The 20,285-nt window shown below is 34.3% G+C and overlaps 1 protein-coding gene across 2 annotated transcripts; it reads right to left on the bottom strand.

Annotated features, from left to right (window-relative positions):
- Positions 1–6,823: 6,823 nt before the first annotated feature.
- Positions 6,824–13,809, bottom strand: LOC149167137 (putative aquaporin NIP5-1). Of its 2 annotated transcripts, XM_089431465.1 has the most exons (6): positions 13,705–13,809; positions 12,612–13,575; positions 10,716–10,940; positions 9,814–10,008; positions 7,595–7,656; positions 6,824–7,490 (listed from the first exon to the last, which is right to left on the bottom strand). In XM_089431465.1, the coding sequence occupies exons 2-6, from the start codon at positions 12,849–12,851 to the stop codon at positions 7,292–7,294; spliced, it is 921 nt and encodes a 306-aa protein (XP_089287591.1). In that variant the 5' UTR covers positions 12,852–13,575; positions 13,705–13,809; the 3' UTR covers positions 6,824–7,291. The 2 variants fall into 2 exon arrangements, with proteins under 2 accessions (XP_089287591.1, XP_089287592.1); XM_089431466.1 differs by lacking the exon at positions 13,705–13,809 and having other exon boundaries at positions 12,612–13,693.
- Positions 13,810–20,285: the final 6,476 nt, after the last annotated feature.

The following is a 20,285-nucleotide window of genomic DNA, read 5'->3' as shown; positions in this document are numbered from 1 at the left end:
CATCAATGGGATAATCCCCTCTTTGGATGGGATAGCTCCCTTATTGATGGGATAAGTTCCTCTTTGGTAGGAGTGCATGAACCATCTGGAGGCGCTCAATACACGTCGAACAACCTTCTAGAATGCTCTAGAAATGACCACAAGTAACTTTTTAAAGATGAAACTTGCGCATTTTAACCTTTACAGGGGGACGCACCTGCCCCTTTACATACAGAGCGTCCAAAGACGCAGCTTTTGTGAACATTGGGTGCGTCCCCGCAGGTAAGGTTGAGAGAACCTGCGTACCCAGAGATAAATACATTTATAAAGACTTTCTCTCTTTTTTGGAGTTTGACATGGAGAGCAGAGGTATAAGAATTGCCTAAGAGGATAGCATGACTGTTGATAGAGCCATACTAACTGTAAATAGTCATGGTGACATTTTTTAGTGTAACACTATAGTCACTCAAGATGAGATGACATCAAATCCAAAACCTCCTTGTCTACCATGACACATGATCATTCGGATGCAGGTGACCAGGAGAGGCAACAGGGCTGTGAGGTAGGATGATGGCTCCAAGCAAATACTGATGAAAATTGTGCAAGAGCCACTGAGGGATGGAGATAGACAATCTGAGTTGACAGTGATTTCTTGCAAGGTTTGGTTCAACTGGGAGGCAAAATTGCACAAATTTTGGGAGGGACAGTTTGGGCTGCAGGAGGACAAGGCAGGCATGCTCTATGCATTTTTTGGAACGAACAATCAATAGGGGCTGGATAGCCAGATTTGCATAATTTTCTAGAGGAACGGTCCAGGCTGCATGAAGGGTCAGCAGGCAAGGATTCCACAGTTTTTTTGGGGAACTGCCCAGGAGACTAGCAGCTAGAATTGCGCAATTCCCAAAGGGAACTGCCAGTTGGCTGCTGGGATCACTGGCAGTGAGAATTCCGTAATTCCTAGTGGGAACTGCCAGTTGGTTCCTAGGGTCACTGGCAGCTAGACTTGTACAATTCCCAGAGGGAACTGCTAGTTGGCTACTGGGATCACTAGCAGCCAGACTTGCACAATTCCCAGAGGGAACTTCCAGTTGGCTGTTGGGGTCACTGGTAGCCAGACTTGTGCAATTCCCAGAGGGAACTTCCAGTTAGCTGCTGGGGTCACTAGCAACAGAAACTGCGCAATTCCTGGAGGGAATGGGCAGTTTTTTACTGGTTGGTAAAACTGCACTAAGGTCAGAAGGCCGACCTGCTGATCATCTCTGTGCAATTTCTGAGCTGAATTGACTGACGGGAAGTGGGAGGCCTGCTCATGAGCACTGCACAATTTTTGAGATGAATAATAGGTCGACAGTCCTGGTGGCCAGCATGAGTGTTGCTTGAGTTGCTTGCAGGCAATGTTGCTTGAAGGAACTAGCTTGGTGCTTCTGCATTGTTCTAGTTAACAGTCAATCAAGTTGAAAGTAGGGTGATGGTTTGGCTATCAGTGAGGAGTCTGGTCGTTAAAATATCAGCAAAAATGTCTAAGTGTGTGAATAGTAGAAAGATGCATAGGTTATCATATGAACACACACTCACATGACTTGATGACGAAATTACCAAACCATCGAGACACACATGTTCAACATGACTGACCAATGGTGCAAGTGACAAGCGTGACACTCGTGATTTATCGTTCATGATTGAGATGACAGTTGCGCGATAATGAATGTGACTTTGTGTTTGAGTGTGATAGATGCTTTCATCGTGAACACAATAAACACATACAAAGCAAAGACTTTGAGCATAACCAGAACACGGTCGCAAGCATGACTTAGACATCAACATGTAGAGACTTGAGTGCAATAAAAAAGCAAGGCAAATGTAAAGACTCACATGAGCTCACGGAGTGAACCTAGATGTGTGTAGTGGTAAAGTGAAACTCTTCAAGGGAGGCTCCGAAATTGGTGTAGGCCAAAATTTTGAAGGGTGGTTGTAGCCGCTACAACAGGAGATTGCTAGCCACCATGCACATAAGCTCGAGCAGACATTCCTAACAATACCAAAAACATGATCAACACAATACTATGTATCATCAACATTAAGTTGCAAAATAACAAGCCCATCAATCCGCGTGACTATTATACAATAAGTTGAAAAAAAAAATTAAAAGCAAAGTAGGTTCATTATTCACATACAATCAAAGGACTCAAAAATTATAGATGAGTGAGGTCAAAATCTCTCTAAAACAGCGCAAATAAACATATGTGAAAACCACTGACTTTCTTTGTTTGGAAGATGAAAGGCTAATGGGGCAATATATAGAACCTACCTTTGAATCTGTCATAGATTTCTTTCATTTTCCCATCCAATCACAGCCATATTAAACCATAGTTACCAAATTCGGCCTTACTGCCGAAAAAAATCAAAAATTCGTTGGTTCAATTTGATTTGCGAATTAATACAACAATTCGGGTTTAGTACAGTGCACTGAATATTAGGTTCACGGATTAATATATTAAGACTATTGCATATTTCTAATCGAGATTCTAGCTTCCAATTTACGGTTCAAAACCCCTTTCCGATTTAGGAAATGGAATAAGATTATGGTTATTAAATGATAATGCAGCGTGCCAGTTTATGCAATAAGAAATTTACAATAAATTCCTGACCAAGTTTTTAATGAAATATGTAAAAATCTATGATTCTTGTGATAATTATGTGTTTATAGAGTAAAGTAAAAAATATATATGATATATGTAATTTGTAAATTTGTAATTTGTAGATTTATCAAATTTAAACAAATATATTTTAAAAGTAGAAATATTACATGAATTATATTAGTAAATGGATTTTTTTTAAGGTGGACTTTCTTGATTAGGATTTTGAGTAAGTATTAAACTATACATATTAACATTTTGCATTATTTTGAGTAAGTATTAAGTATTAAATTACACAGATTAACATTTTGTATTATACAAAATAATAGATGTTGTTACTATAGGAGTAGTCTTTAACGCGACTTTTTGAAAGCCTTTCTGGCGATTTTTTCCGGTGAAAATCCGGCAGTAATTTATTGGAATCCAAGTTTGATAGCTAATTTCTGCACAATGAAACCGTCCCAGGGGTTTTTCAGGGTGCTGAATCCGAATATGCAGTTAAAAAACCATTTTAACTGCAACAAATCATGATTTCATCTCAATTTCTTCCGCCGGATTCCGTCACCGGAATCTCAAAAAGTCGCATTATAGACAACTCCGTTACTATATCGTATAAATTAGAGGTGAATTTGGTTTGAAAAATAAATAATTAGCAATTGATAATATAAGTGTATATTTTTAAAGAATGTTTGCACACACTTAATATACCATTTCATTATGAACATAAAATACTTAATAATGTGGAATTTATGTGGTTCATTGTAATATATAATTTCTTGGAAATTCACTCTATATTAAGTATCATAATTTATGGTGCAAGTGGGTGAATGAATCAATACAAAAATTCTTAAAACTTACTATTTTACTTGCTATTTTAAATATAAAACTAAGCTAATTGGTCCAATATATAATTTTATTTGCAATATTTATAATTGAAACAATTTTAAAAGAGTTTTTGTTATTTTCAATGTTATAATTGTACATTTAAATGATTTAAAATATTGGAATAAGAGGTATACTACCGAATTTTTTCCATATTGAATTTTAACTAACCGATTTTTTTCCGTACCAAATCAAATTCAAATTTGAACTAGTAACTATGTAGTAAACCACCCAGAGTTAATGGGTTTGTGCTTTTATCAAGTACACTAGGGCCATGAATGATTGGCTTGCAATGGATAGTGTTGGCCTTCAAAATACCATGATAATATTGATTATTTGCCAATGTAGAGGAATTTCATTATGTTGGAGTGTGGAGTCAGAGTGTGGAGATGGTTTCGTAGAAGGAAACATAATAATATTGATTGGAGATTCATTTAACGCCACCCACCTGGTATAAATGACAAGCAGCCACTTCAGTTTTGTCATTATTGGGAAGCGCAGTAGCATAAGAGTGTCAGTGTCAGATTCAAAGCACTTATTGACCAAATAACCACTCACAAAATTAGTTTATTTTATTTTATTATTTATCTAGCAAATACCAAAAATAAAATGGGAATTATGTCCCTTCATCTCACTTAATCGAAAATTAGAAATAAGATTTCCAAAAAAATAGAAATATTGAACATTTTCTCCAAACTTTGATTAAAATTGCAAAAACACAACAAAATAATGCAATTGCAAAACATGAAGTCAACACACTTTTAGCATGAGACAGATGCTATATTATGAGTACATTTAATATTATATAAAAAATTATTTAAAAAATGAAATAAATTATAATTTCAATTTTCTTTGAATCACATAAAAATTAGAGTGTAGTCGATGTGATTTTAGATAAATTTCTTGGAATCAATATTCATCACAAACTTAAGTCAAATTACAATATTGTTAAAAAGATAAGTGGAGAGTAGAAGACATATTATGGATTTGGAAAAAATTGTAAATGGGTGGACCTTTGGCTATGGGATAAGAAAAAATTTTGTTTGAAAAGTTTAAGATTACTATTATTGTATATTTCATATGGTTGTGAAATTTGGGGTTGTGATACCTTTAGCAAATTCAAAAGTACTTTACAACTTATAATCTCAAAATCAAAAGAAATATATCCTATCTTATCATCCTAGTAGAAACTAGTCTTTCATCAATTGAAAATATGGATATGACTAAATACCTAATGTTCAAGGACATGATAAAAATCATGGAAAATAATAAGCTTAGTAAGATTACTTCATTTCCAGTCACAAGGGAGATTGACATAAAGATATCAAGTCTTGATTTAACCATTAGGGAAAATAGAAAAACCTCACTTTGCAAAATAATCGTAAAATAAAAAAATATCAATACATTTCATTTTAAAAAGAAATTGTGATGTTGCATAGAAATAGAGGATAAAATAAAAAGAAAGTACTATAAAGAAGTAATTTGCCCTCATAAAAAAATCCAAAATATAAAACAATCAATATTACTAAAATAAATACATGAGAACATTGGACAATTTATAAGTGATGGCTTGAAAGATTTTATTATCTTTGTGATACTAAGAAACTTGGAGTTAAAAGTATTTTCTTTTTAACTACATTTGTAATATAATTAAATCATAATTTTAAAATATTTATTATAATATTCATATGTGTAATTTTTTAACTTATCAAAATTAAAAATATTTGTTTTAAAACTTTTTAAATATATAAATAAAAAATTAAAGCAAATCGAACAATTCATTAACTGTAAAAAAAAAATTGATAAAACAAATTTAATTTTAATAAATATTATTAATTATTTTTATTTTATCATTTTATCTAATTTAAAAACAAGTAAATGTAAATTAGTTCTTACATTATAATTATATCCTTCTAAATCATTAATATAAATTTACTTTATCTCTAGATTTAAATTTATTATCATAGTTATTATTTATGAAAGTTTATTTCAATTTATTTAATTTTAAGAAAATTGATTAAATAATTTATTTTAATCATTTATCTCTACCGTATAAATATTTTTATTTATAATTTTCCAACATTAATTAGCATAACATTATTTTAATGTTTTATTTGAAAAGTTAAATTATCTTACATAATGTTTTATTTTATAGTAATGGAAAATTAGATTGATTAAAAAATATAGCATTTGAATATTAATTTTATTTATATCTTTTATAAAAAAAAATTATATATTTTTAAAGTAAACATTTTATTTGATTGATAAATATGTAATGGCATGCATTTATAAAAAATACAAATACATAATATAATTACAAATTTATAAATATATTAATAATGCAAATTTCGTTTTGTTAAATATCATATTTTAATGTAAATAATTATTAAATTTATTTTAAATTTCTCAAATTTCATTTACATATTTCATTGATAAATATCTAATGACCTGCATTTATAAAAAAATACAAATACATAATATAATTACAAATTTAAAAGTATAATAATGATGCAAATTCATTTTGTTAAATATCATATTTTAATGTAAATAATTATTAAATTTATTTTAAATTTCTAAAATTTCATTTACATACGCAAAACCCAAAATTTTATAAATTTAATGTGATACAAAATCTCATAAATCAATCAGTGATGAACTGATAGAAAAGCTCAAAAACAAAAAAACAAAATAAATATTTTTTTACTAAATAAGAGTTACACATGCAGGTATTCCAAAGCAGGCTCTAATAAATTGCAATAATTTATCCATTGATGCTCAACATTGACTTGCAGGGCATGAACATCCTTCAAATATATCAATTATTAAAGAAGAAAACAACGATCATATAAAATTGGCATAGAAAAATAAGCAATTTAATATACACATCCTTGAAATGTATCAATCATTAAAGAAAAAAAACAACGATCATACAAAATTGACATAGAAAAATAAGCAATTTATTATATAGCAGAGGTAGGCCTACAACTGTATTATATAGCAGAGGTAGGCCTACAACTGTACAGTGTCTCTGATCCACAGTATAGCTGATTTCACAATAAAATGCCAAAATTTCCAACTACAGCTAATATACGAAGCAGAGTCCAGCTGCTTTGAAATCTATTATCTAAATAATTATTTGGCATCCTCTGGTTTCAGATTTCAGATCCAACAAAATAGAAAGATAGAGAACCAATTTCAAGCAAATATGTTCTATGTAATTATTTGGCATCCTCTGGTTTCAGATTTCAGATACAACAAAATAGAAAGATAGAGAACCAGTTTTAAGCAAATATGTTCTATTATTTATTGTTTTGCCATTTATAATAATAATATCAAATCCATTACAGTGATATTGTTTTTCCATTTACAATAATAGTATCAAATCCATTACAGTGACCCAATCTGAATCAAAGCCCAAATTACCTTAACCATGGTATATATATTTTCCATATACATTTTTCAGTATATTACATCAAAATTCATCATGTTACTGGTTACATTATATCAAAGTTTATCATGGCGCTAGCTGGAATTGAAATTGAGAAAAGAAAATCTCAATCATTCTTCCAACCAACCAAAATAAACCCAATTAACAAAACCCAAAAAAATAAATTATATCAAATTACAATCAATAACTTATTACTATCCATCATAACTGAGATATCTGCAACTGCACAGTTTTCTTAACCACATTGTAAGTTATAGTTCCAGTACTGTGTTTGTTTTATTATGAAATGCAACACAGAAAAACATAACTTATTGGTATAGCCACAGCAATTTATTTTTGGAAATCTTCATCTTCTGAAGCTCCTCACAGACCTTTTGCTCTCCTCGTCTGGGTTGGGTTTCAAACGAATTAAGGTATAAGCAGCAGCACCGAGCAATGCTCCTGATATCGGCCCTACAATATATATCCAGATTCCTTTGTAATTTCCGGCTGCAATTGCAGGCCCAAGAGTTCTGACTGGATTCATCGAACCTCCACTGTTGGGTCTGGTCAACACATAAAAGGAGTGTGTAATATTTAATTAGGATGTATATGGAAAATATCGTAAGCTAGGGTTTAAGTAGCTTGGCATATACAGTGACCCACTCACCCTGCGATAAGTATATTTAGCATGACTGTTGCACCCACTGCAAGTCCCGCTAGTTCACCCACCTGCGTGGCAGTTGAAAACAAAGATCTCAGGATACATTGAATTTGGGCCATTAAGAAGCATTACCAAAGTAAGTCTAGCCTGGCTTTATATCACCCATTTAAAAAGCTTAAATCCAACCACACATATTTGTAATTACCAACAAAATCTAGCCTGGCTTTACATCTTCCATTTAAAAAGCTTAAATCCAACCACATATTTTGTACAAAAATCGACCCAGATAAAGTTTTTGTTTGATTGTCAAACTAAGTGTTATATATATATATATATATATATATATAAATGATTTAGTGTAATTGTTATAGGTTTTGGGAATTTGAGTTTTTTTGAATTTTAGAAATTAGATATTCTAAGATTTTTTTATTAAATTTGCAAGTCTTATGTTTATAATTTTTATTTAAATGTGTTTTTTAATAAACATTTACATATGTAATTTAGGTAGGGTAGTTTACCTGTAGTTTTGTAGTTTTGGGGTTTTATGTATATGAGAATTTGTGATTTTACTCATTGTATTTATTTTTTAATGTAGTTTATTTAAAGTTGAATAAATTTTACATAAATTAGTCACTAGGCTGCATGTTCCACGTTTATGAGAACTTACGATTTTACTCATGGCAATCATCTCTAAGATAGCCTATTTAAAAGCAAAAAGACTTTCTGTAAATTAGCCTATTTAAAAGCTAAAAGACTCCTTGTAAATTGGTCATAGTGACACCCAACAATGGTGTCTTTAGACACCATCAACTTCTTTCCTGTTTCGTGATCCTACCAATTGGTATAAAAAATCTTGCTAGTGAAGAAGTTTTACATGGACAATTTGAAGAATCGTAGTAGTGGATTGAGGGGATCTATTGAAAGAGCTTGGAATGCTGCAAAGGTTGAAATGGATGAATTAGAAAAGGCCAAGAAAAAAAAGTTGCAAAATGGGGTGTACACCTTGTTTACTTATTAGATATGTGGATATGGGGATGTTAATTAGATATGTGGATGTGGGGATGTTAATAGCTACTAGGGTCGATTGGAGTTTTCAAAAAGTGAAAGTGTCAAATGCCTCACAAAAAGCACTATGGCTATCAAAGGGCATGTTACTATAGTCGGAAAAGTTTGTGCATGGCTATGATAGTGATGATAAAAGAGAATGATCTCGAGTACTAAATGGACATGAGTTTTGTTAATGAGATATTGTGTTAGAAGGCCAAGGCAAGATATGGATCAACAAAGCCATAGATGTGGCAAGAGAGTGGTCGTATGAACAAGAAAATGGAGATGGAGTCAATGGTTTGAAGATAGTGAAGGATCCAACTTAAGATAACAACTAGAGTGGTGTGATAATACCCTAAGAGTTTATGGTTTTGGTCCAACAGAGGTGTATTTTTCAATAAAATTGAAGGATCCAGTGTGTGATAACAATTACAGTGGTGTGATAACACCCTAAGGGTTTAGGGTTTTGGTCCAACGGAGGTGTATTTTCCAAGAAAGTTCTAAGATTGTTGTTCCAACATACATGTTTCCCAAGAAGATTGTTGTAAGACTGTAGAACTTTGATTAGGCACATGGAGTCATCAAGTTGTTGAATGTGCCACTTGGATAGGTACCATGGTGGGAGGTGTCCTTGTATCCTATTTTGAGGTGGGGAATATGATATCTTAGGTGAGATAGTTGATGAATGATTCAGACCAAATTAATCTTGAGTCAAGTTTAAGAAGTTCAAATAAATTTGACTAGGTCAAGTTACTCATAATTCTTAGACTCAAATATCTAATGTAAGCTATTTTAAAAGCTAAAAATATCCAATAAAATTAATAAAAATAATTAATAAAATCAAAACAACAATGTCTTTAAAAACATAATTTCTCTTAATATTTCTTAATCATAACCATTTAAATAAAAAATAAAAAATTTAAAAGAATTACACCTGCTGACATACAGTCTAACCTATACGATAAATTCAGATGAGAAATCGCTATAAATCAAGTCATTGTAACACAAAACTCCAGTTTAAAAAAAAAAACGAAACATAGGGTAGGTAGAGTGAGCCTATATAAACCTAACCTATAAAGTGAAATTCGGTGACAAATCGCTATAAATCAAAGTCATACAATATTCGAACAACAAACATTAAAGTCAAAGGAAATAGGCATTATATTGAAAGATTTAACTGCACGGGTATCTGTGGCGACTGCTGTGACGACGAACATGAGGTTGAATGAGATAATGAACTCCAGCGAAAAGGCCTGGCCGTAGGAGCCCGATGGAACTGTCACTCCACCGCCCATAAATGGGTCAAATATTCCCTTCAGCGCAAATCCTGCACTGATAGATCCCAGCACCTGCGCCGTTAAGTAGAATGGTACCTATATAAAAGGAGAAGAAATAATGGTAAATTTCATGGGTTGAATATTTGTCATCAGTTCTACCGGACCTTATCATGAAAAATGAACGGTCTGTAATAATTTTTGAAAGACGTGTAATGGAAGACTATGATACTTTTGTATTACAAAATTTGCAAAGTTGAATTGTCATTGTACATGACAGAAGGAGAGCAAATATTATATCAGCTGATTGGAGATTTAGAGAATATTTCGGATTATTTCAGATTTTTGTGATTTATATTGATTAGAAATTGTTTTTTTGATTAATCACATTATTAATGTGGTTCATTTTGGGGACAAAGGTGAGGATGGACCACATTAGATTGTTCGATAAGTCAATCATAATTTAATGATGTGATTAATCCGAAAGACAATCTCTAATCAATATTTCAGTCCCTAGGATTGTAATTGATTGATTGGTTAGAGAAGATTAAGTATGATTTGTTCAATTGAAAAAAATATGGATTTTGAGAATATTTCAAAATTTAATGAATTGAAGTAAAGATAATGATTTAACTTCGTAATCTAGTTCCTTTCTATAATTCTAAAATATTCCCAAAATCTACAATATAAATAAAAAAAAATTCATTTAAACCAAATAAATGTCGTTTTCAATAAACTATAATACCATTCCATTAATAAAATGAATTGAGTGCTCCTTGTAATGTTCAGTCATCCGAGGTACAAACCTGCACCCATGGAAAATGGCGGAAGGCAGCGAAGGCAATAGTAAGGGCTGGATTAACATGCGCTCCAGATATGTGCCCAGTTGACAAAATGACAATCATAATCCCTAATCCGGAAGAGGCTGCTTTACCTATAAGGGTTTCTTTGCCTCCAGTCTTTTCGTCCACAATTGCTGTAGAGGTCCCAGCAAATATGAGAATGAATGTCCCTAAGAATTCTGCTGCAACCTGCAATTCAGAAAAAGGGAAATTAGGCATCATTCAACACTTACTGGGGCAAATAAGTGTGAACATCAGTACCTCAATGCCAGCAGTCCTAAATTGTTCACTGCTAAACACAACACCAATTCTGTAAGCGGGCAGCTGTTTTCTAAAACAGCCATAAATAACAGTGTTGTGATTGTTAAAAACGGTTACAAATAACAGTGCTATTTATGTTTTAATTGTTGGTTATTTTCATCTATTAGTTAGACTCAGAGTCGTTAAGAATGTTAATAAATTTTAGGGTTGCTATGAATATTGTTATGGTGGGTTGAATTTTATTTATTAGATTATGTTTGATTTTAAAAAAATAAGTAAATGCATTGAGTGAAAAATAGATTAGGTTTTCTAATCTTATTATATTTCCTAATATAATGATAGTTAATCATATACGTTTTGTTTTAACCCGTGGGAATTTTTTTGTTAAGGTAGATATTTATAGAGATTTTGTTTAAAATTTAGTTAGAAATAAATAATAAAATTTTAATTTTAATGGGGAGTTGTTGATTTTTGTACAATTTCAGTGTCTCAATCATATGATTGAATTTGATGAAAAACTAGCCAATACCAAGAATATTTTGACAGTAAACTCTATCACCTATAATGGTTAAATTTAAATTTATACTTAGAATATATAAAATAGAGTAATTAAACTATTTTTAATTAAAAATAATAATAAATTTATTTGATTTTGCTTCTATTTATAAAAACTTGGAGTGATGTACTAATATATCAATCACTTTAATAAGGTGGTTGTGCTAATTAACTATGGTGGATTATATATAAGTAATACATATTTATTAACTAATATACATATATTCACTTAAATTTATGTTTACTAAATTTTGAAGAGGAAACTTTACATCTCAGTTTAATAGATGAAAAGAAAAAAGGAATTTTTATTTTGTAGGCACAAGATGAATGGGTAACTGCTAGACCTAATCTAAGGAAGACCCAGATCAATTCTTGTAGCTGCCACTATAACACCAAGAGTACATCCAACAACCTGCAAGCAGATATACTAATTTCTTATGATTTTGGCAAGAGCCGAGATTCATTGATAAGGAGAGTCTACTCCTTGAGCCGCACACCATAGCAGGATAATATACTCAATGTGTTTTGACCCCTGACCAGCCGCCACACCACACATCACTGTAAAAAAATTAAAATTGTTTTAAAGCCCACGGGCTAAAAATAGCCTATAAGAAAGTTAACCATCTTACCTTTGGCAAAGATAAATATTAAAAGTTGCGGTCACCAGAATGCCACGGACTAAATATTAAAAGAAATTATTTTAAAGTCCACTAGCTAAAAATAGCCTATAAAAAAGTTAACCATCTTACCTTTGAGAAAGACAAATATTGAAAGTTGCGGTCACCAGAGTACCACTGACAACCAAAATGTACCAGGGCAGACGAGTGTACAACAAACATAATACACACAGACAGAACAGAAAGAAAAACAAAAACAAAAATTCAATGATAGACAGTCTCTGTTTCATAAAACACAACTGGAAAACAAAAATTCAATGATAGACAGTCTCTGTTTCATAAAACACACAGACATAACTGAAAAACAAATTCTATGATAAACAGTCTCTGGTTCAGAAAACTCTAAAGAAATGTGGGAACAAGGTACCTTCCGAGAGAGCAGAATCATCGATGCGCGCTGGAAAAATGGTTCATCCTTGCTCCATGTTCCGGTAGGAAGACAATTGCACTTATCAAGTGTAAGAGGAAAGCAGTTGCAGCGATCAGATGGCATCTCATTAGGAACACTACGCTTGTACCTGAAGCTGAACAGAGGAGCCCCTGGGGTTCCTGGGGTGCCCGGGGTTGTCGGTATAGATTGAACTGGAGTAGAATTCTCGGAATCCATTAAATGGAATTACAAAATCCAGAGAAGAAGCCTTTGTCAATTTTGCTACAAGAAACTATTATTGGGCTTCGATGCTCATAGTTGAAAGTACCTAATTTTTTTTTTTTTTTTTCTTTCTTTCTCAAGGTCAAATATAGAAAAGATTTACATAATTGGCAGGTTTTTATAAAGTTTTTGCTAAGGAGGAGCTTGCAGATTATCCAGCTCTGCAGCAATAGATGGTCCTCTGAGCTATGCAAGGCTTCCACAAATGCACATGAATAAATCTAACAGCCCAAGAGCACAGAATACCTAGATGCAACTTCAATAGGCAGAATGGGGGAGGAGCTAATGCTCCATAGTTGACTACAGAATGTATCTATTTTCTTTTTGGTTTTTTTCTTCAGGCAAAAGGGCAAATATAGAACAGAATTACATGATGGATAGGCTTTTCTAAAGGTTTTGCTAAGGAATATCTAGAGGATTATCCAGCACGACAGTAGCAAATAGTCTTCTAAACTATGCAGATTTTTTTGTTCTTGATGATAAATGGAGCGTCCAGCCTAAACGTTGTACTGACTTAATTCTCTGCACAATTATCTTCCAGAAATTCTTAACAACATAAATAAGTAACTGTGAGAAATTCCAATCACATTAGGCCCAACTGAACAAATCCCTAGCTGCAGCTTAAAGTGGCAAAGCTCCTAGTGCAATAATGGCACAATAGGTCGTCCTTAACACATGCCTACACAGATCACAAAAAGAAAGAACCTGTATTAATCAAAACTGTGAAAGACCAAAATTGAGATTGCAGAGCATGTGTGAGTGCTGAACTGGCTGTAATATAACAGAGGCCTCCTCAAATTATACTTACAACTGATAAAATTATGAAGGAAAACCCTGTTTTAAGGTCTCAGAGTACAAGTCAATGCTTCAATGAAGAGGAACAAGAACAGCAAAAACAATGGGTATTTTATACCACTACAGCGAGCCTAGACGATTTGGTGAAGGAGAATATATGATTATTTTATTGATACATGTTATAGCCAGTTCGCTGCAAGATGTTGAATGAGATAGAGTTTCTGTAAGGTCGTCACCATTATCACAATTTAATAATTTCATCTTCCGTAGGTTCAGATCTAGCCTTATGAAAAGTCCACGAGAATAGTAAGTGGGCGACTGTTAATTCTGGACGTGCCTGGAGGAAAATCTTAAAAATACTGGACTGTGAAAAAGTATTTAAAAACTTGAGAGATTTATGGCTTGATATGAGTTAAAAGTCCATGAGATGATGCAGAGTCTCTCCTTGTGAAATGGCTTTTGGTTTTGGACGTGGGATTATATATCTATGAATCGGATCCGAACACTGTGCAGTATGGTGTGGCATGTGCGGGAAAAAATACCGGTAGACTGAAGCCATTATTTTTTTTATTTTTTATTTTTTGGTAAGAAGGGGTCAAAATCGCAGGAGTTTTTGCTCTTTCTTTTTTTTCTTTTTTTTTTCTTTGACTTTGGTGATAAAAGGTTTTGCAAAATCAGGGATTTTCATGGTTCACTCTCGAAACTTTTGGGTTAGTCAAATTCTGCAGATCACAAATTTAAAAACTTTACCTAGGTGTGATAGATAGGCTATTTTTTTGTTATTTGAATTCAAGCTTCTGCTATTCATATCATAATGTATATTAAAAAAAAATGAGAAGAAGTCATATTGAAGATTTTGGTCGACAAGTTTCGAACCAGCAAGTATGGTTCATCTTGAGGACCCACACTTGTTGGTTCGAAACGGGTCCACCAAATCTTTAATGTGACTTCTTCCAAAACTTTTTTTTTTTTTTTAATTATTTTTACTGGTATAATTAGTAAAAGTTGTATGTTTAAATTAAGTAAGAGATATAATTCAAGTGTTTTAAATATTTTAGTGTGTTTTATGATATTTAATTAATTTATGCATTCAAAAATGTAATATAATCACAAAAATCAAAAAAATATCTAGCAAATCTATATGTTTGAATTAGATGATTTATATAAAATCTAATAGTTCAAAGTTTTCATGATGCTAAATTGAATTCATCTATGTTAAAAAACAAATTAGCCAACAAAATTTATAATTGAACCGAGAGGCTTATTCTACAAAAACCTGGTTTGAGGGGGTGTGAAATAAAAAATAAAAATTATTTTCTAAATAGTAAAATAATGCCAACTATAATAAAAAATATATAAATATGTTGTAAAGTAATTAGAAGTTAAAAGATGTGTTAATGAGATGTTTAAATCTTATACTTCTCAAAATATTTCAACAAGAAATTTAAATAAACCATTTAAAGATCTATGTTAATTAATTTACGTGATATCAACATCATATATATCTATATATAGAAAAAAATTGTTAAAATAAAATGTGTTAATATTGTATATAAAAAAATATTCAATGTGAGTTATCACTAAAATATTTTAATACAAATTAATATTCACATATACTTAAAAATATATTAATAATAAAAAACCATTTTAATTTGTATGATAAAATGAATCAAAGTACATGCTATTAAAATGTTTTAATGTCAATTACGTATAGTTTAAAAAAATAAATATATCTATATATAATATGAAAAGAATAAGTTTTTATATTTAAAATGTTTATTTGGTCAATACAATTTAAACAATGAAAAATAGCACATTGTATTTTACAATTTAAAAAAATTACAAGTGAAGAAATTTGATCCCTCATTATTCATATTAGATCTGCACTTAAAATAAATCTATGTCATTTTTTTTAGATGAGTTAAAAAATGTTATTCATATTAGATTGTACTTAAAATAAATCTATGTCATTTTTTTAGATGAGTAAAAAAATGTGTTAGTAAGATGTTTAAATCTTATACTTTTCAAAATATTTCAACAAGAAATTTAAATAAACCATTTAAAGATCTATGTTAACTAATTTACGTCCATATCAACTTCATATATTTTTTTCCCCTGGAAAAATCTGTAATTTTTCATTATATTGGAAAAATTACATATTGTAGATGCTTATCGCATATGCTGTTTGCCACTGTGAACTATGATCATAAGAGAAACATAAGAGAAACTAAGAGTATCTATAGCCAGATATACCTCGCAGGGCAATCCGCTATATTTAGCTGTATATACTGTCAACTGTGTTATACTTGTTTTGACTATACATTTAGCCGCACAGGGCCCTTATACTTGGTTCTATACATTTCAAAAATATCATTTGTATTGTTCAGATAAGTTAACAAAAAGAAAAAATGTGTCTTGTTCAGTGACCAGGAACTCTCTGATATATTTGGTCTATATATGGCTGGTGGTAATACTGGTATGCATTTGTCCCTTGCTGCTCGGAAATCTCCCAAACGCCTCTGGGCATTAGCGCGGCCTCCTTGGATAATTTGTCAGCATGGCTGTTATGCTCCCTGTAGATATGAGAGCAAGAGATATTGTTAAAAGTTGCTTTGAATATATTTACTTCATTTAGAATGTTGTTGAGTGTGTGAATGTGACAATCAGAAATGCCATTGAACCAATTGATAATAATCTTTGAGTCCCCAAAAATGTTTATGTTGGTGCAATGGCGACCCAGAGTGAAATGCAGTAAGTGACGCAATGTTATGAGTTTAGCATAGTTATTTGTTCCGGCTCCCAAGCCCATTTTGACTTTATAGTAATGTTGTGCATTGATAAATAAAATGAACCCTCCACCGCATCCATGTTGGTTGGCAGCCCCGTCAAAAAATGCCCATGGTGTGTTTGTGTCAATACACAGAGGTGGATGTGGTCGACGCTCTTTAGGAGGCGGGGGATCTGGCAGCTCCCTGAATGCAGATATTATCCCTGCCTCAATCTGTGGCCAATGTGTAGGTCTGTTGTCAAAGATATGGCGATTGCGAGCTTTCCAGATGTGCCAATTGACGAGTACCGGAAGGTTTATGAGCTTTGTTCCTTTGTGTCTATGAGTCCATTCATCCCAAGCGATGTTCAGGTCATCTCCCTCCCAATGCCCGTTGTATGGAATCAAAATGGATAATGAGTTCCACAGGGCTAGTATAACACTGCAGCGCAGAAAGAGATGCTCTGTGGATTTCGATGCACATTTACACAGTATGCACCAGGTGGGCCCTTGAAAAGCTCTGTGTGTGAGTTGTTCCCCTGTAGGTACCTTGTTTCTCAGAATACACCAGAAAAATAGCTTGGTTCTTGGCGGGGCCGTGAGTTTCCATAAGCTTCTCCACCAAAATGGAATGATGTCAGGTTTTTTTATGTAGAGTGATGTATCCGACTTTTGGGGAGTATTTGCCATTTTCAGCCTGGCTCCATATCAGTTCATCCGGGCCCTCTTTTATTCTGAGATGGGATTCAGATAAAGCTGATCTGAACTCCTGCCACTCCTGGTGCCATCTATGCAGAAGATCTATTTGATGAGCTGACTTCCATGCCTGAGTAAACATCCCTAAGTTCTGCTGGTCAGCAACTTATGAGAATACCTTGATCTCCCGAGAGTGAAGATATCTGATGAGGTCTTGAGAGAGGATATGTCTACCTCCACTACCAATCCATGGATCCAATCCTATCCGAGCCAGGGATTCGTCGTTGATTCTCCACACCAAGTTGTCTCTAATTAGGGGCAGTGAATGAAGCAACGCCTTCCAAACAGATGAGATACCTGTCTTCTGCCAGCTAGGAAGCCTGACCCAATCCATCATGTCTTGGGGCCAGATATATTTATGATATGATAAGCGGGACCATAGGTTCTGACTAGTCAGCAAGGACCAGCCCATTTTGGCTGCAAGGGCTTGTGCAAATAGAGGGAGATATTTTAGGCCCCATCCCCCCATCTCTTTGGCAATGCAATCTTTTGCCAGCTGATCCAGGCAAAAATGCATTTGTCCTGATTCCTGGCCCAAAGATATCTGTTGCACAGTTTCTGTAGGCGAGATAGAATATGTCTGGGAATCCACGCGAGAGCCATCCAGAAGACTGGGGTGGCTTCCAGGACCGATTTGATAAGCACTAATCTACCTGCCCTGGACAGATATCTGTGACTCCAGCAGCTGAGCCTTTTCTCCAATTTTGTAACGAGCCAGACCCAATCTGCTATCCTCTGACATGTGGGTTTTAACCAATAACCCAGATATTTTAGTCCTCTGTCCAATGGGTGTATACTGAAAGGGAATACCTGTTGAGCATACTGAGATTCATGAACAGATGTGCGAGCGAAAGTGATTGTGGATTTTTGCTGGTTTACTAGCATGCCAGTGGCAGTCGAGAAAAGGTGAAGGATCCGAGAGAAAGCCAGGGAGTCTCTGATGCTGCCATCCAGTAGGATAAGTACATCATCCACAAATAATAGATGTGTGAGGTAACAAACATCAGAGATCTTGAGGCCACTGAGGGATCCATCCCGCTTAGCAGACGCAATTAATCGACTTAGCCCTTCCATGACAATAAGAAATAAGAGAGGGGATAGGGGGCAGCCCTGTCTGAGACCCCTTTCTGAGTGAAAGAAATGGGATGCCGATCCATTGATGAGGACACTGAAAGTAGGGGTGGTGATGCATGCCATGATCCAGTTGATGAAATTATGAGGTAGACCCAGATGAATGAGAAGCATTTTGATATAAAGCCAGCTGACTCGATCAAATGCTTTTGACAGGTCGATCTTGAGGATGATGCTTTTGAGATGTTTGGACCAGATAGAGTGCAGGGCTTCTTGGGCAGATCCTATGGCTTCATGGATCTGTCTATCTTCAAGAAAAGAAAATTGCTGGGGAGCAATGTTTCTGGATAGGATGGGTCTGAGGCGATTAGCAATAATCTTGGATATGATCTTGTATAGGCAGTTACACAGAGATATGGGACGATAGTCATCGAAAGAGGATGGGGTATCAAATTTTGGGATGAGGGTAATAAATGTAGAGTTGATAGCATGATATAGGCATCCAGATGATCTACTCTCCTCCACCACCCTCAGCAGATCAGGCCCCAGTAGTTCATAGAAGGCTAGATAGAACTCGATGGTCCAACCATCTGGGCCAGGGCTCCTATCTTTTTTGAACCATTTTAATGTGCTTTCCAATTCCTCTGAGGTGACTGGTGCATGGAGTTCATCTGCATCTTCCTCATTGACAAATCTGGGAAAATGGTTTGCCACATTTATGATCTCAGCCAAATTTATGCCTGGAGGGCTCCTGTAAATGTTCCTGAAGTGTGTAGTTCCTAGCTGAGAGAGCTTGTTGAAAGAGTCAGCTAAACCTCCCTCCGGAAGAGGGAGATTCCAGATAGTATTAGTAACTTTTCTTCCTTTTGCATAGTTTTGAAAAAGTCTAGTGTTTTCATCACCTGCTTTAAGCCAAATGGCTCTACTCCTCAATCTTTGTGATTCCTCCCTCAATTTAAGTATATGAGCCTTTTGGTTTTCCAACTCGATCAAATGAGCCTTTTCTTCTCCTGTGATAAAACCCAAATTCCTTTCATCCAATAAAGAGCTCAACTTAGCTTCAATGTGGGTGAGCTGAGCGTTTTCCCTGCTATGCTTAACCTTAGCCCAATTAATAGCATGATGTTTCAACATGGATAGATTTTTACAAAAACCTTTTGCCAGTGATGCCTCTCTGTTGATGGGGTTTGCAGCCCAGAAGTCAGTAACCAATTTTATGAAGTTCGGGTCCTGCAACCATGTGTGGTTGAATTTGAAGGGAGCTTTCGGCTTCTGGTGAGGGCCTAGGATTTCCAGATATATAGGGGAGTGATCCGAAATACCTCCCGAACCGACCCATTGCTTGTAATAATGGAGATGTTGAAAGAGCGGACCCTTCATCAAGAATCTGTCAAGTCTTCGGGCCAATGCCGCTGCTCCCACTCCCCTGTTTCGCCAAGTGGGGAGTGGCTTGTGCATGGGGATGTCCATAAAAATTTTCTGTTCCAGAAGGTTTTTCATATACCCAGTAATAGCATCAACCTGAGCCGAAGACCCCCAGGATTCATTGAACCCCAAGGAAAAGTTTAAATCCCCGTCCATAATAATGTGATCAGGGGCCAGTAAAGAGAGATTTAGGAGGTGGTGCCAGAAAGGTTCTCTCTGGTGGCAGGGACCATAAACATTCACAATTCGGAGGGTTTTGTTGAGCTCTGTAGAGAAAATATCGATACCCATGAAACCTGATCCCCCCCAGGATGCATCAACCCTAATTGATCTAGGGTTGTAACCAATTGCCAGACCCCCGGATCTCCCAACAGCATCAAGAGCCATAAATTTCCATCGCGGGGCCAGAGCTTGCAGAGAGAGGGTGATATGCTCGGCCTGTCCTAGGGTTTCTTGAAGCAAAATAATATCAATTGGCTCAACCTCAAAAAGTCTCTGCAAGGCTAGTTTCTTGGAGGCACTAGCCATGCCTCTGCAGTTGAAAGATAAGCATTTCATGGGGGAACGCTTCTCGG

Source organism: Pinus tabuliformis, chromosome 5_1 (assembly GCF_031772625.1).
Source record: "Pinus tabuliformis cultivar Carrire ecotype Pingquan chromosome 5_1, CPIR1, whole genome shotgun sequence".
NCBI lineage: Eukaryota > Viridiplantae > Streptophyta > Pinopsida > Pinales > Pinaceae > Pinus > Pinus tabuliformis.
Note: the sequence above shows the minus strand (reverse complement) of the source record. Positions and strands in the feature narration are given on the sequence as shown.

What these genes read in the sequence shown, in the direction of transcription:
- LOC149167137 (XM_089431465.1), bottom strand. Translation starts at nt 12,851, where the DNA reads ATGGATTCCGAGAATTCTACTCCAGTTCAATCTATACCGACAACCCCG. An exon ending in TGATTCTGCTCTCTCGGAAG is followed by an intron (nt 10,941 to 12,611) that starts GTACCTTGTTCC and finishes TCTGAATTGCAG; the next exon opens with GTTGCAGCAGAATTCTTAGG. An exon ending in TCGCCACAGATACCCGTGCA is followed by an intron (nt 7,657 to 9,813) that starts GTTAAATCTTTC and finishes ACTGCCACGCAG; the next exon opens with GTGGGTGAACTAGCGGGACT.